We start from the raw sequence: 15,084 nt of genomic DNA, 5'->3' as shown, positions 1-15,084 counted from the left end.
CCTGTTGACTCCAGTTCACATGTCTGGGGCCTAACAGGTGCTCGCATATTCACTGGCGGATGCAGATGAATGAATGCTGCAGACAGTCAGTGCCCAGGTGACGACACACCTTGCGAAGGACAAGAACCCTGAGCATATCACGCTGCTGGCATATCATGTCACTTTGGTTTGAACCCTAATGATTTAGGAAATACAGAAGAACCCACCAAGCAAGAGCAAAATCAGTTTAAATGGAATCACAATTATACATAAAAAAACCCAGAACCTATAACTTCTGACCCAGTGTGCAGGGTGGTTTAGATGGTGGGAATTTGGATCCGGCACAATAGCCTACGCATCACTTTTCCTCAGATCCGCCAACCAGGTCATGAGTCAGAGGGTGTCCTGCAGCCTTTTCCCTTTAATTCATTTCTCCTCCACCCTTAGGAAGGTATCCAAGTTTTTCTTTTTTCAAACCAGGCTTTTTCTTAAGATTTGTCACAATTTAAATCCTTCACTAGGTGTAAGTGAAGGGTGTTTTCACCCCACCCAGAAGATAAGGGAAGAATCGTCCATTTTAAGTGTGTATTTTCTGATTGCTGCTATAACAAATTGCCACACATTTAATGTTTTAAAGCAACACAAATTAATCAACTTACAATTTTGGAGGTTGGTAGCCCTAAAAATCAACATGTCAACAGTGCTGTGTTCTGTCTGAAGGCTCTAGAGGAGAACCCATCTCCTTGCTTTTTACAAGTTCTGGAGGTTACCTGCGTCCCTGAGTCTTCACCATCTTCAAAGCCAGCAATGCTGCTGCTGCTGCTAAGTCACTACAGTCATGTCTGCAATGCAAGCATCGTCAAATCAGTCTCAGTCTTTCTCCATGCCTCTCTTGGCTTTTATCTCACATCTCATTGTGCCTCTGACCTTCCTGCTTACCTCTCATAAAGAGATTTGGGATTACATTGGGCCCACCAAGAAGGAATATCATCTCATCTCAAGATCCTCAGTTTAATCACATTTGCAAAGTCCCTTTTTCCATACAAAGGGACATCCACAGGTTCTGTGATTAGGACCTGATGTCTAGGAAGGGGGAGGGGACAATCACCTGTGCCATTTCCAAACCCTGTCTCCTCTTTTTTCTCAAAATCTTCAGCCGTTTTTTGAAGATTATGTCACTTTTAACCAATTGAAACTCCTTATTATGTAACCCAGTGATTCCTAAAGTTTGCTACACATTGGAATCAGCTTTCGAAACTCCCAGTGCTTGGGTTACACCCAAGCACAATTAAATCACAATGGGAAAAGAGCCAAACATGAGCATTTTTTTTTAAATAATATCCCCAGGGAATTCTAACATGAAAAATTGGAAATGACTGCTGTAAATAACGTGTGTGTATGTGTGCATGCGTGCTCAGAAGTGTCTGACTCTTTGTGACTCCATGGACTGTAGCCCACCAGGCTTCTCTCTCCATGGAATTTTCCAGTCTGAATACAGGAGTGGCATGCCATTTCATGGGATCTTCCTGACCCAGGGATCGAACCCACTCATCTTACATCTCCTGCACTGGCAGGCAGCTTCCTTACCACTGTGCCACCTGGGAAGCCCCTACTATGAGCAACAAACTCTCTCCAAACCACCCCAGACCCCCTTTCATTGACCTGCTACATAATTTGAGGGCTAGTGCGAAATGAAGATGTGGGAACTCTTGTTTCTTTAAAAAAAAAAAAAAGTCTTAGGACAGAAACAGCCAAAGGCACAGACCTTGAGACCAGCACATTATTGAGTATTTTCTTCCCTCCACACTTCTTCTCTCTGAGGAGCTCAGTAGACATGTGACGGTTCCATCCAGTATCTGGCTTCTCAGTTCCTTGACTTCTAAACACCAACACAAGTCCCTGTGCCCTCTTCACCTGGTTCATCTGTACAGCCCCTGAGATCTCGATCTCAAAGCACCCCACGCTGACCCCCAGGACCCAACTTGGCTCCAGGCTACAAGCTTGCCTCCAAGGAGGTCCTGTCCTCAGAGGCCTCTGTTCCGTCAGCCCTACTGTTCTTCACCAGAGTCTCCAAACCTCTGGTGTCCTCTCCTCTGTCCTCGGAGGCCATAGCCCTACACTATGCTTCTTGCCTTGCAAACATCTCTCCCTGTGTTATGGGGGCCTGACGAAACACCACTCTCCAACTTTGCAGCTGCACTAGTGGGTGGATGATGCTGGGAGGAAATTGGAAGGGGCTGGTTGGGCTGTCTTGACATTTATGACTGCAGGTCTCAAATGGGCCCCCAACTCTGCTCACCAACGCTGCCTAATTCCCTAATAAATTTACTTTCCTGTTCTGCAAGATGGCTACACTTCCCTCAAGTCTCCCCAAAGAATTTTGCTTGTTAACAACCTCAAATCGTTCATCCTTCAAAGGGAAAATAGTGCCCCCAGGAGAGCCACCCAACATCCTACAACTAGACCCCCACACACGGCCTTCCCTGTCACAGGAGGTGTCCTGATTCCAAGGCCAAGTCCCCGTCTGAGCCCTAGGACCCATCTGCACTCACCTTCCCACACAGTTTGTTCTTGAATTATTCACTTTGTCTCTGTCACCTATTTTTACCTCTTTTCGAGATAATTCCTATTGCATAAAAATGCTTTTCTCTCTCTCTCCTAGCTTAAAAAAAACTCCTTTAAAAGAATTCAAGTCATACAAAACATGTTCTCCATCTACAACAGAATTAAGAAATCAGTAACAGCAAGGTATCTGGAAAATCCCCAAGTAGTTGGAAGCTAAAAAAAAATACTTCTAAATACCCTTGGTCAAAGAATATATCAAAAAGTAAATTAGAAGTTACCTATTTTATTTTTATTTTTTTGGCTGCACTGCATAGTTTATGGAATCTTAGTTCCCCAACCAGGGATTGAACCTGGGCCCTTGGTAGTGAAAGCACAGAGTCCTAACCACTGGACTGCCAGGGAACTCTAGAATTATTTTAAACTGGTTGAAAGTGAAAGCACAATGTATCTGTGTTTATGGGATGGCACTAACATAGTATTAAAAGGGAAATTAATAACCCTTAATGTCTATATTATAAAAGAAGAAAGATTTCAAATCCATGATCTCAGCTTCCATAGTTAAAACTCAAAAACCAAAACAAACAAAAAGAAGCACAACACAAACCAACTAGGAAAACGAGCCAATAAAACCCCAAATGAGAAGAGAAGAAATAGACATTAGAAAAGAAACATAACCAGAAAAAATAGAGAAAAAATCAATGAAATCAAAAGCTTCTTCCTTAAGTAAATGAATAGTTCTAACCAGATAGATCAGGAAAAAAAAAATACGAAAGACAGAAACTGCCAATATCAGGAGTGAGAGAAGTGGCATTTCTATGGATATTACAAGATTAATAAAGGCATATTATGAATGACTTCATGACAGAATCAATAACCTAGATAAAATATACAAACGTTTTGGAAAACATGAATTAAGCTCTCAAGAAGAAGTAGAAAACCTGAGTAGCCCTACCTTTTGAAAAGAGAGATCCAAATAATCTTTAGGGGAAAATGAAAATAATTGCTGAGCCACAGCAGGTGCCCACCTTCTGACCTCACTTGTTGATCTGATGAAGAAAGTGCTGTCAAGGTGACAGGCTTGGGAAGCTGAGCCAAGCTGTGCTTGGGAAAAGCTCAGTCATGAAATCACTGCTCTCCATAAACCTGAAAGTCACCAATCAAACACACTCGGATCACACTAAAAAGAGTGGGTTGAAGAGTTCTAATTGCTTGTCCACACTGTGACACATCTTTAGGGATTCATTTTCAGTTAAATTTTGTGGGCACAGAGATTTCACTGGGAGAAATTATATATATATATCTATATTAATATATATGCTGCTGCTGCTAAGTCGCTTCAGTCGTGTCCGACTCTGTGCGACCCCAAGGACTGCAGCCTACCAGGCCTCACCGTCCCTGGGATTCTTCAGGCAAGAACACTGGAGTGGGTTGCCATTTCCTTCTCCAATGCATGAAAGTGGAAAGCGAAAGTGAAGTCGCTCAGTCTCGTCTGACTCTTAGCAACCCCATGGACTGCAGCCTATCAGGCTCCTCCATCCATGGGATTTTCCGGGCAACAGTACTGGAGTGGGGTGCCATTGCCCTCTCCCATTAATATATATATATATATATATACACACACACACAAATGTATATTCTACTTATTTAGTTGCCAAGCCTTGTCCGACTCTTTGAGAGTCCACAGGACTGTAGCCCGCCGGGCTCCTTTGTCCGCGGGATTTCCTAGCAAGAATATTGGAGTGGGTTGCCATTTCTTTCTCCAGGGGAGACACTTGGCACCCACAGGAGTTATGCAAGATGAATAAAAACATTCCGGCAAGACGCTTGACACACAATGGGAGTTTCATAAACACTCTTGCTCACGTGGGGGCGCACTGGGATCCCACAGAGCTGGGTACCCGGCCCACACCTGGAAATCTGTTCTTGGGACCTTTTTTCTCTCATTCCCTCTTTTGAGTTTCTTTGAAGCAAGGAACGGGATCGAGGTCCTGAGAAGGAGGTACCGTGTCGAAATCATTTCACTGTAGTCAAGAAAAAAGCAAGCATCCTCATTTCGTAGAGGATGGCAGGCGCACGCCCAAGAAAACTGTCAACACTTGTTTTTCTCCTTTGGGGTTTCTCCTGCGCTAGTTTCTTCATTCAAACTGCAGTAAATCTTCAGACCCTTTCGACTCACCACTGTCTGGGTTCTGCTTTAGGGGAAGCCCCTCTCCACCCCCGTAGACCACTGCTTGGCTCAGTTGTGGCTCAGAGGCGGGATCAACAGTGGGCGCTACGCGGGGAGGGGGCGGACCCGGGAATGGGGCGTTACAAAACATTCAGGAACAGACCGCCCCTCCCAGGAGGGGAGGGATCGAGGACCGGAGCCTCTTTCTCTACAAGTCACAGCGCTGGAGCCTAGAACCCAGTTCTTCCTGGCTTCTCAGACTGTGGACCGGCCTCCGCAGCGCGCGCCGCAGGTGGCCCACGGCCCGGATCGCTCTCCACCCAAGGGCCCCGCGCTCCCTCCACACCGGCCATGTCGTCCTACACCCGCGTGGCGCTGGTCACCGGGGCCAACAAGGGGATCGGCTTTGCCATCGCGCGCGACCTGTGCCGGGAGTTCCCGGGGGACGTGGTGCTCACGGCGCGGGACAAGGAGCGGGGTCGGGCGGCCGTGCAGCAGCTGCAGGCGGAGGGCCTGAGCCCCCGTTTCCACCAGCTGGACATCGACGACCTGCAGAGCATCCGCGCCCTGCGCGACTTCCTGCGCAAGGAGTACGGGGGGCTCAACGTGCTGGTCAACAACGCGGGCATCGCCTTCAAGAGTAGGTGAAGGGGGTGGTGGGAGGTCTCCGGCTCTCCGAGGGCGCCCCGCGACGAATTGCACGCGCCCCCCGCCCCCACCAGTCCACTGGAGTGATCGGAAAGGCAGCGCCCGCCCCTCGGGATGCGCTCAGCTCTCGCCTCCCACGGCTGGTTCTCGCTTCCCACGGAGTCTTGGGAGCGGTTCGTTTCGCTCGAGAGCAGCCGCGGTGCCGGGCACAGCGTGCCCCGCCTGCCCGCCGGCCTGTGCGGGCCTGTGCGCCACAGTGCTCCACCCGGGACCCTCCCAGAACCATCAGCTGCTGAGTTTTGCAAGAGAGTCGGTCTCCGAGGAGGGGACCACGCCCTGCTAAGCTCATCAGCTTTCTAATGCCAGAAACATTTGCTCTGCGAAGGGTCTCCAAGCTCTCTTTGGGCTTTCGCTTTCCCTCAAAGGGCGCATTCATAGACACCAGGAGGCATCTGCTCGGGACAGGAAGTGAGTCTCAGAGACACGGATTAGCGCGCATATGCACGCTAGTGGACTTGGGTCTCTTTAACGCAGGGCTTTGATAGGCTCTGGCAAAAAGGAAGCGAGTGTGGTTCCCACCCCCAGGGAAGCTCGGCTTGTTATCAAACATAGACGGTTTGTTCTGGGTTTTTCTTTTTTAAGGGTGGTTTTAAGTAGCATCTTTCTTTGGAGAGGGGCAGGGAGATGGAGATTACTTGCTCCATGACTCGAATAAGAAAGTTATTGATCTGCCTTGTGCTGCGGGTAGAAATAAAAGGCCGGCCTCACTTACAACCTAATGGCAAAGAGAACTCTAAGAGGCCGAGCGGAGGAAAACGAAGCATTGTGAAGCCTGTCTTCATTTCCCTCGGCCTTGGGCGTTGGACCGCCCGGGGCACCCGTTGGGGCAACTCAGTCTGCCGGGCTTTCTGCGCGCTCAGGCGGGGAGTTGGCGGACACCCCCTCGGAGCCCACAGCTGAGGGATGGGTGGACAACACATGGGGGGCATACTGACCTCATCTGGCAACCCTCGCCCCTCAGCGTTTGGACCCTCGACCAGCAGTACCTGCGACCCTGGGAACTGCGGGAATCGCAGAACGGCCAGCCTCAGACGGACACCTGCTGAACTGTAATCTGCATTTTAGCAGAATCGCCAGGTGCCTCCTCCTATGCCCTTTCAAGATGGGTTTGACCACTGCTGCTCCAAGTGTAGCTCACAAACTGGTAGTTGGAGCGTCACCTGGGAACTGAATTAGAAATGCAAATTATGAAGCCCCACCCCGGAACTCCTTAATCCCAAACTCTGGGGGCAGGGCCCAGAAAGCTGTGTTCTAACAGGCCCTGCGGATGCTTCAGATAGAGGCTGGACGTCTGAGAACCATCAGCCTCCTGCTTTTAATTTATTTAAACATCTTTGGCTGGGCTGGATCTCCGTTGTTGTGCCGGCTTTTCTCTAGCTGTGGCAAGTCGGGACGGCTGTCTAGTTGTATGCAGGCTTCTCACTGCAGTGGCTTCTCTTGTCGCAGAGCAAGGGCTCTAGGGTGCTCGGGCTTCAGTAGTTGTGGCACAGGGTCTCAGTAGTTGCGGCTCCAGGGCCCTAGAGCACAGGCTCAATGGTTGTGGCCCACGGGCTTAGCTGTTCTGCAGCACGTGGGATCTTCCCGGATCAGGGATGGAACACATGTCCCCTGCATTGGCAGGCAGATTCCTTACCACTGAGCCACCAGGGGAGCCCTTGAAATTGTTTTAGTTACCTTGCTTTGCTTTTAATCTGAGGTAAGATCCACTTTGTCTTGAGAATTTCAGGGGGGAAATGTGTGACTTTGTTTCCTCCTCTTTTTGAAAAGCTGATGACCCAACACCCTTTGACATTCAAGCTGAGATGACGCTGAAGACAAACTTCTTTGCCACGAGAAACGTCTGCACCGAATTACTGCCTATAGTCAAACCTCATGGTGAGTCCAGCTTTGCTGACCGTCAGGTTGTCTCCCTTAGCAAGGAGTGAGCCACAGGGACCCGTCCCCCAGGAGTCTTCCAGGTGGGCTATTTCTCCGTAGGGGAAAAAAATAGAAAGCTGTGTTATCTTCTCACAGTACCTGGCTTCTCATCTGAACATTTCAGCTTTATTGAAAGTCAGGTACTTTACTGTTCAGTTGCCAAGTTGTGTCCAACTCTTCGAGACTCCATGGACTGCAGATCGCCAGGTTTCCGTGTCCCTCACCATCTCCCGGAGTCTGCCCAGGTTCATGCCCATTGAATCGGTGATGCCATCCAACCATCTCATCCCGTACCAAATTTAGGGAAGAATTATTTCACTTTTCCTTCCTGACTTGTGTGTTGGTAGGCATGAGTTCCCTTAGCCAAGTCTAGATACGTACATGTGTAGATACCCGATTCATTGAGGAGAAGGGGATGACAGAAGATGGGATGGTTGGATGGCATCACTGACGCAATGGACTTGAGTTTGAGTAAGCTCTGGGAGTTGGTGATGGACAGGGAAGCCTGGCGTCCTGTAGTCCACGGGGTCGCAGAGAGTCGGACATGCCTGAGCAATTGAACTGAACTGAAGGAAGGAGAGGGGATCTAAATGTACCATTTTGCAAATGGCTACCCAATTGTCCCATCACCATTTTTTAAAGGCTCAACTCCCACCTCCTGCAAAACAACAACAATAAAAGATATGTATGATCCATAGCAATCTTGGGTCCCAAGTCATTAACTCAACCCTAGAAGGAGAAGGTGTTGCCAAGTCCCATAAGGCATCTTGCCTTTGAGCAACCTCAGTGAGTTCTTCTCAACTCCCCAAGGTGACCATCCTCACCCAGCTCACCTGGGGCCTGGGGAAAGGGTCTGTTCTTGCATGATTATGAATTTGTCTGTATTCTTTTCTTCTTGTACCAACCTTTGCCAAGCTGATTCAGAACATCCAGAGGAAACTTTTCTTTATTAGGAAATATCTTACCCACACCTTCACATATTCACTAAATAACATTTATTACTGTTTCCACAAGCATGTATTGAGCACCTACCATCAGATCAGATCAGATCAGTCGCTCAGTCGTGTCTGACTCTGCAACCCCATGAATCGAAGCACGCCAGGCCTCCCTGTCCATCACCAACTCCCGGAGTTCACCCAGACTCACGTCCATCGAGTCGGTGATGCCATCCAGCCATCTCATCCTCTGTCCTCCCCTTCTCCTCCTGCCCCCAATCCCTCCCAGCATCAGAGTCTTTTCCAATGAGTCAACTCTTCACATCAGGTGGCCAAAGTACTGGAGTTTCAGCTTTAGCATCATTCCTTCCAAAGAAATCCCAGGGCTGATCTTCGGAATGGACTGGTTGGATCTCCTTGCAGTCCAAGGGACTCTCAAGAGTCTTCTCCAACACCACAGTTCCAAAGCATCAATTCTTCGGCACTCAGCCTTCTTCACAGTCCAACTCTCACATCCATACATGACCACAGGAAAAACCATAGCCTTGACTAGACGAACTTTTGTTGGCAAAGTAATGTCTCTGCTTTTGAATATGCTATCTAGGTTGGTCATAATTTTCCTTCCAAGGAGTAAGCGTCTTTTAATTTCATGGCTGCAGTCACCATCTGTAGTGATTTTGGAGCCCAGAAAAATAAAGTCTGACACTGTTTCCACTCTTTCCCCATCTATGTCCCATGAAGTGATGGGACCAGATGCCATGATCTTCGTTTTCTGAATGTTGAGCTTTAAGCCAACTTTTTCACTTTCCACTTTCACTTTCATCAAGGGGCTTTTGAGTTCCTCTTCACTTTCTGCCATAAGGGTGGTGTCATCTGCATATCTGAGGTTATTGAGATTTCTCCCAGCAATCTTGATTCCAGCTTGTGCTTCTTCCAGTCCAGCATTTCTCATGATGTACTCTGCATATAAGTTAAATAAACAGGGTGACAATATACAGCCTTGACGTACTCCTTTTCCTATTTGGAACCAGTCTGTTGTTCCATGTCCAGTTTTAACTGTTGCTTCCTGACCTGCATACAAATTTCTCAAGAGGCAGATCAGGTGTTCTGGTATTCCCATCCCTTTCAGAATTTTCCACAGTTTATTGTGATCCACACAGTCAAAGGCTTTGGCATAGTCAATAAAGCAGAAATAGATGTTTTTCTGGAACTCTCTTGCTTTTTCCATGATCCAGCAGATGTTGGCAATTTGGTCTCTGGTTCCTCTGCCTTTTTTAAAACCAGCTTGAACATTACTCTGGCACCTGGGTTACAGTGGTGAGTGTTGTGGGCACAGACAGTCCTGTTCATGGAGCACAGAGTCCAGTCGGGGAGACTGTCACTGACAAAGAACACTAACTGTGTAAATTACAATTGTGCTGCAAGATGGGGACAGAGGGCTGGCTTCCCCGAGGACTTTCTTTCCAAGAAATCAATCATGATTCTTAGGAAAAGAAGAGCTCTGTAGTTTTTTTTCTTGGAAATGTGCTTTCCTTAACTGAACGTTTTGAATAAAGATGATCTCAGGTGCAGATATTTAAATCTAAAAAGATGCATGGTAAGAGATCCACCTGCCTGCCCATCCCCAGTTTCCACAGGTAATTCTCTTTACTGGTTTCTTTAGTGGGATGGGATCGTAGAAAGCTCACAGGTAAGAGTTGCAAGTGCTGGTTGAAGGAAGCTTTGGGGCCAGAGGCATGGAGTTGGTGAGTGCCCAGGGCCCGGGGGATGGAGTATTTATAATTTGATCGATTGGTTGATTGATTTCTGGCTGTGCTGGCTGTTGCTCGGGCTCTTCTGGAGTCACACTGAGGAGAGGCTATTCTTCACTGTGGTGTGCAGCCTTTTCCTCGCAGTGACGCCTCTTGTGGGGAATGCGGGTTCTAGGGCGAGAGCTTCAATAGTTGTTGTTCCTGGGCTCTGGAGCACAGCTCAGTATTTGTGGCAATGGGCTTCGTTGTTCCAAGGCCTGTGGGATCTGCCTGGACCAGGGATCGAACCGGTGTCTCCTGCATTGGCAGGTGGATTCTATGTCACTGAGCCAGCAGGGAAAGCCTGGGGATGAAGTTTTTAAAGGCAAATCTAGGGAATTCCCTGGTGGTCCAGTGGCTAAGACTGCTCTCACTGCCAAGAGCCAGGATTCAATCTCTGGTGGGAAACCAAGATCCCACAGCCGTGGGGCATGGCCAAAAATAAAATTAAATAAATGCAAGCATTTATTTATTTTCTAAGCAAAAATAAATGTATATAAATTTTTGCTCTCCCTTTAAAAAAAAAAAGACATTATGTTTGCCACCTGGCTTTCTTCACTTACTGTATCTGGGACTCATTCTGGGTCAGGACAGAAAGCTTTCTTAATCTTTTTTATAGCTGTGTAGTACTTCACTGCAGTTGTGTCTTTTACCAAGTATCAGGAAGTCCTCTCCCTACGGACTTTAGAATCATAGAATTTGAAAGCCGCGAGGTACTGATGAACATTTATGTTCCTACACCTTCAGTTTATAGAAAAGGATATTGAGGCCCAGAAAAGTAAATACAGTCAGGTAGTAATAGAACTGGAAACAGTATCCCCGTTTCCTGATTTCAATCACATCAGGATAATTAGTTCTAGTGAGGGAAGGATCACAGTATGTCAAACAACTGTGAACAAGCCATTTTGAAACATAAAAGGAAGCTTTGTGGAGGGTGGGGCCCAGGGATCAACCCAAAGCTGGTCAATCACGGTCTTCAACCAGTTTTCTGTAACAGTAATTATCAAAGCAGGAATCTTCAGTTTGTAACACATTGAGAATAATTGTGACTTTTTGACAAACCTCCTGTTCACCTGGAGGGCAAAACGCTGAACATCATAGCCCCTTGGTTTATAGGGAATCACTTTCTCCCCATTCAAAAGTGATTTAAAAGCCACTCTTTTTTTAGCTTTATAATAGCACTTTAAAGAAAGCTATCCAGCTCGCTTGTTGGTTCAAGATCGAGTGAATAGGTCAAGCAACTGTAGAGCCACTTCAGTTCAGTTCCGTCGCTCAGTTGTGTCCGACTCTTTGCGACCCCATGGACTGCAGCATGCCAGGCTTCCCTGTCCATCACCAACTCCCAAAGCTTGCTCAAACGCATGTCCGTTGAGTCGGTGATGCCATCTAACCATCTCATCCTCTGTGGTCCCCTTCTCCTCCCAGCCTTCAGTCTTTCCCAGCAGCAGGGTCTTTTCAAATGAGTCAGTTTTTCGCATCAGGTGGCCAAAGTACTGGAGTTTCAGCTTCAGCATCAGTCCTTCCAATGGATATTCAGGACTTGTTATTACTTTTAAATTTCCTTCAGGATGGACTGGTTGGATCTCCTTGCAATCCAAGGGACTCTCAAGACATTGTTGGCATGTCTCTGCTTTTTAATATGTTGAGCCACTAGGGGGAGCTATATGCCCACTCTTTCCAGGATGCTATAGCGTTTGCAGACAGGTGGGTCCACCTGACCCTCAGCAAAGGGTGGTGGCGATGAGGGTGCGTCTCAGTCCTTCTCAGGGCTGATTGGGCCAACTTAACCGCTGCCACACAGAGGTGTGCCCTGAGATCAAAGTAGATGCCTCTTCCTCTTAGAAGGTTATTTCCACCAAAGGCATAGAGCAGTTCCTGCAATTTTTTTTCTTTTCTTTCCTGCTTTCCTGTTTGAATTTAATTCCTTGTAGCAGCCAAGCATTTGAGAACAAAGCTGCTTAGCAAGTAATGAAGAACGTAACTTCAGCAAAGCAGAATTCCTGATCAAAATATTGAGATGAATATAATCATTAAAATAAAAAAAGAATCTTGCCAATTCAAACTGGGGGAAATACTATAAAACAATGGCTTAGAGGCTTCAAGCTCACTGTCAACTGCTCTAGACTAAAACAGACTAAAAAGGACAACTAAACGCAATCGGTGATTCCACATTGGACCCTGGATGAAAAAAAAACAAAAACTTGTAAAGGAAGATTATTGAGACAATCCGGGAGACTTGAATATGGACTATATTTAGATAATACTGTTGTACCCTGATAAATAGCTTGAGTATGATCACCTTTGTGGTTATGGAAGGGAGTGTCCTTACTTATGTATACTAAAGTGTTTAAGGTGAAGCCTTACACTACCTCTGGAGAAGGGAACGAAAGGCTACCCACTCCAGTATTCTGGTCTGGAGAATTCCATGGATTCTATAGTCCATGAAGTCACAAAGAGTCAGACACAAATGACTGACTTTCACTTTATGCAGGGTGAAGTGAAGTTGCTAAGTCGTGTCCAACTCTTTGCAACCCCATGGACTGTAGCCTACCACGTTCCTCCATCCATGGAATTTTCCAGGCAAGAGTACTGGAGTGGGTTGCCATTTCCTTCTCCAGGGGATCTTCCCAACCCAGGGATCAAACCTGGGTCTTCCTCATTGCAGGTAGATGCTTTACCATCTGAGCCACCAGGGAAGCCCTACTTTATGCTACCTGTCTACAATTAACAGAAAGAGTGAAAGAGAATGTGGCAAAAAGCTTAACAGTTAGTGAACTCAGCTGCAGGTTATATGGAAGTGGAAGTGAAGTCGCTCAGTCATGTCCGACTTTTTGCGACCACATGGACTGTAGCCTACCAGGCTCCGCCATCTATGGGATTTTCCAGGCAAGAGTGCTGGAGTGGGTTGCCATTTCCTTCTCCAGGGGATCTTCCCAACCCAGGGATTGAACCCAGGTCTCCCGCATTGGAGGCAGACGCTTTACCGTCTGAGCCACCAGGGAAGCCTACAGGTTTTATGGATGTCTACTAAAGTATTCTTGCAAATCCTGTGTAGGCTCCAAAGTTTTTCAAAGTTAAGAGTTTGGAAAGAAATAGGTATTACAAGAGAGAGAGAAAAGGAAGGAAGGAATGAAGGAAAAGAAAAGAAAACACTGAAGAGTTTTAGGTGCTGGGGATGACATGGGATGCTCAGGCACAAGGCCAGAGTGAGGGTGTCTCCATATGGGGCTGGGCCCTCAAGGACACCCCAGCAAGCTCACATCCCACCCCACAAATGTGCACCTCTGGCGAATGCCGCTTACAAAGTGAAATAAAATCCAGTTATTCTGTTGGATGCAGTGAACATGGATCCAGGATAACATGGGAGAAAAGAACTCCCCAAATCTGGTGTTTCTTGATGTTGGACAAAATGTGTAAAGTCACACATTTACTGGTTTGGGGATTTCCACCAATGCTTCAGATTGCTTTCTAGTTTTTGGCCTATTTTATGTTATGGACAGAACTGTCTGTTTAGTAGCCGTGAATAGTTGCTAATATGAAGATGAACTCATTAAACTATATTTAATTATTTGTTAACTACGGGCTAAAAAAATAGTGATGAAAATCAAATCCGGGTTGGAGACGCAACCCCTTCCGCATGTGAGAGTATCCATCATTAAGGACAGACAGAGTATCCATCATTAAGGACAGACAAGGGTCATCGGCAAGGGATGGCTTGACTCTGACTTTGGCACTCAGGTATGCCGAGGTGGCCCCTTGGCCCTAGGAAATAATCTAAAGGTGAGGGCGCTGACTCCAGGAAAGCAAGTTCACAAACATCTGGAATTGTGTGTGTGTGTGTGTGTGTGTGTGTGTGTGTAGGGGGTGTGTTTCACCAAACTGCCTGGTGATCCTACTGCAGACCTGCCTCCTGTTCACCTAATGGAAAATCACTGCTCTTTAGCCCATGTTATCAATGGAATTATGTTCTCATTATGTTCTTTTTGGGAGAACAAAGTGCAAAAAGTTAAAATCCACAGGTGCCTTCTTGCGTCTTTTTCAAATGCCTTTTGGAGCTTTTTGTAATGACTGCTAGAATCATTTCTTAAATCAGAAATTAAGCCTGCCCCATGACTGAATCACATGTTTGTCAGCAATCAACCAGTGATGGTGTATTTGTGACACGCTTCCATGTTTCGTTATCCTGTTTCAGGCAGAGTGGTGAACGTCAGTAGTTCACAGGGCTCCCAAGCCCTTGAAAACTGCAGCGAAGATCTGCAAGAGAAGTTCCGGTGTGAGACGCTCACAGAGGAAGACCTGGTGGACCTCATGAAGAAGTTTGTGGAGGATACGAAAAACGAGGTGCATGAGAGGGAGGGCTGGCCCAACTCGGCTTATGGGGTGTCCAAACTGGGGGTCACAGTCTTATCGAGAATCCTGGCCCGGCGCCTGGAGGAGAAGAGGAAAGCCGACAGGATTCTGCTGAACGCATGCTGCCCCGGGTGGGTGAAGACGGACTTGGGGGGCGCTCATGCCTCCAGGACAGTGGAGGAGGGGGCTGAGACTCCCGTCTACCTGGCCCTCCTGCCGCCAGATGCCACCGAGCCCCATGGTCAGCTAGTTCGGGACAAAGTTGTCCAAAACTGGTGAATGTCTGCTGCAGCCCTCGAGGCTTAATAAATGTCTGAGGAGTGAATGAAGGAGTTGTGGCATGGTAGTTTGATTCTGTTTCTGTCCTTGGGGAGCCTCGATGACAGTCTCCTCGTGAGAAAGCGTCTGGTTCTGGAAGGGAGCCGAGCAATTTTGTTCTGCCCAAACTCTAGCCCTGAGAGGCAGACAAACCTAGTCCAGTCCAGTTCAGTTAAGTTCAGTTGCTCAGTCACGTCTGACTCTTTGCGACCCCATGGACTGCAGCACACCAGGCTTCCTTGTCCATCACCAACTCCTGACCTTGTTCAAACTCATGTCCGTTGAGTCGGTGATGCCATCCAACCATCTCATCCTCTGTCGTCCTCTTCTCCTCCTGCCTTCAATCTTTCCCAGC

General features: G+C 47.3%; 1 protein-coding gene and 1 long non-coding RNA gene across 6 annotated transcripts; one reads left to right on the top strand and one right to left on the bottom strand.

Annotated features, from left to right (window-relative positions):
• Positions 1-707: 707 nt before the first annotated feature.
• Positions 708-3,577, bottom strand: LOC147378933 (uncharacterized). The gene is made up of 2 exons (XR_015169758.1): positions 3,497-3,577; positions 708-821 (listed from the first exon to the last, which is right to left on the bottom strand). It is a non-coding gene; the product is annotated as an uncharacterized LOC147378933 (long non-coding RNA).
• Positions 2,901-14,740, top strand: LOC147378932 (carbonyl reductase [NADPH] 3). Of its 5 annotated transcripts, none has more exons than XM_086414876.1 (3): positions 2,901-5,351; positions 7,187-7,294; positions 14,254-14,740. In XM_086414876.1, the coding sequence occupies exons 1-3, from the start codon at positions 5,063-5,065 to the stop codon at positions 14,688-14,690; spliced, it is 834 nt and encodes a 277-aa protein (XP_086271002.1). In that variant the 5' UTR covers positions 2,901-5,062; the 3' UTR covers positions 14,691-14,740. The 5 variants fall into 5 exon arrangements, with proteins under 5 accessions (XP_086271002.1, XP_086271297.1, XP_086271220.1 ...); XM_086415171.1 differs by lacking the exon at positions 14,254-14,740 and adding an exon at positions 8,351-8,595 and having other exon boundaries at positions 4,867-5,351; XM_086415094.1 differs by lacking the exon at positions 2,901-5,351 and adding an exon at positions 5,438-5,827.
• The last annotated feature ends 344 nt before the right edge of the window (positions 14,741-15,084 follow it).

Source organism: Bos grunniens, chromosome 1 (assembly GCF_055505025.1).
Source record: "Bos grunniens cultivar Pamir isolate PY7600 chromosome 1, Bosgru_T2T1.0, whole genome shotgun sequence".
In the NCBI taxonomy this organism is placed as follows: domain Eukaryota; kingdom Metazoa; phylum Chordata; class Mammalia; order Artiodactyla; family Bovidae; genus Bos; species Bos grunniens.
This window is presented reverse-complemented; position numbering and strand designations above follow the sequence as displayed.

What these genes read in the sequence shown, in the direction of transcription:
- LOC147378932 (XM_086414876.1), top strand. Translation starts at nt 5,063, where the DNA reads ATGTCGTCCTACACCCGCGTGGCGCTGGTCACCGGGGCCAACAAGGGG. An exon ending in CGCGGGCATCGCCTTCAAGA is followed by an intron (nt 5,352 to 7,186) that starts GTAGGTGAAGGG and finishes CTTTTTGAAAAG; the next exon opens with CTGATGACCCAACACCCTTT. An exon ending in GCCTATAGTCAAACCTCATG is followed by an intron (nt 7,295 to 14,253) that starts GTGAGTCCAGCT and finishes ATCCTGTTTCAG; the next exon opens with GCAGAGTGGTGAACGTCAGT.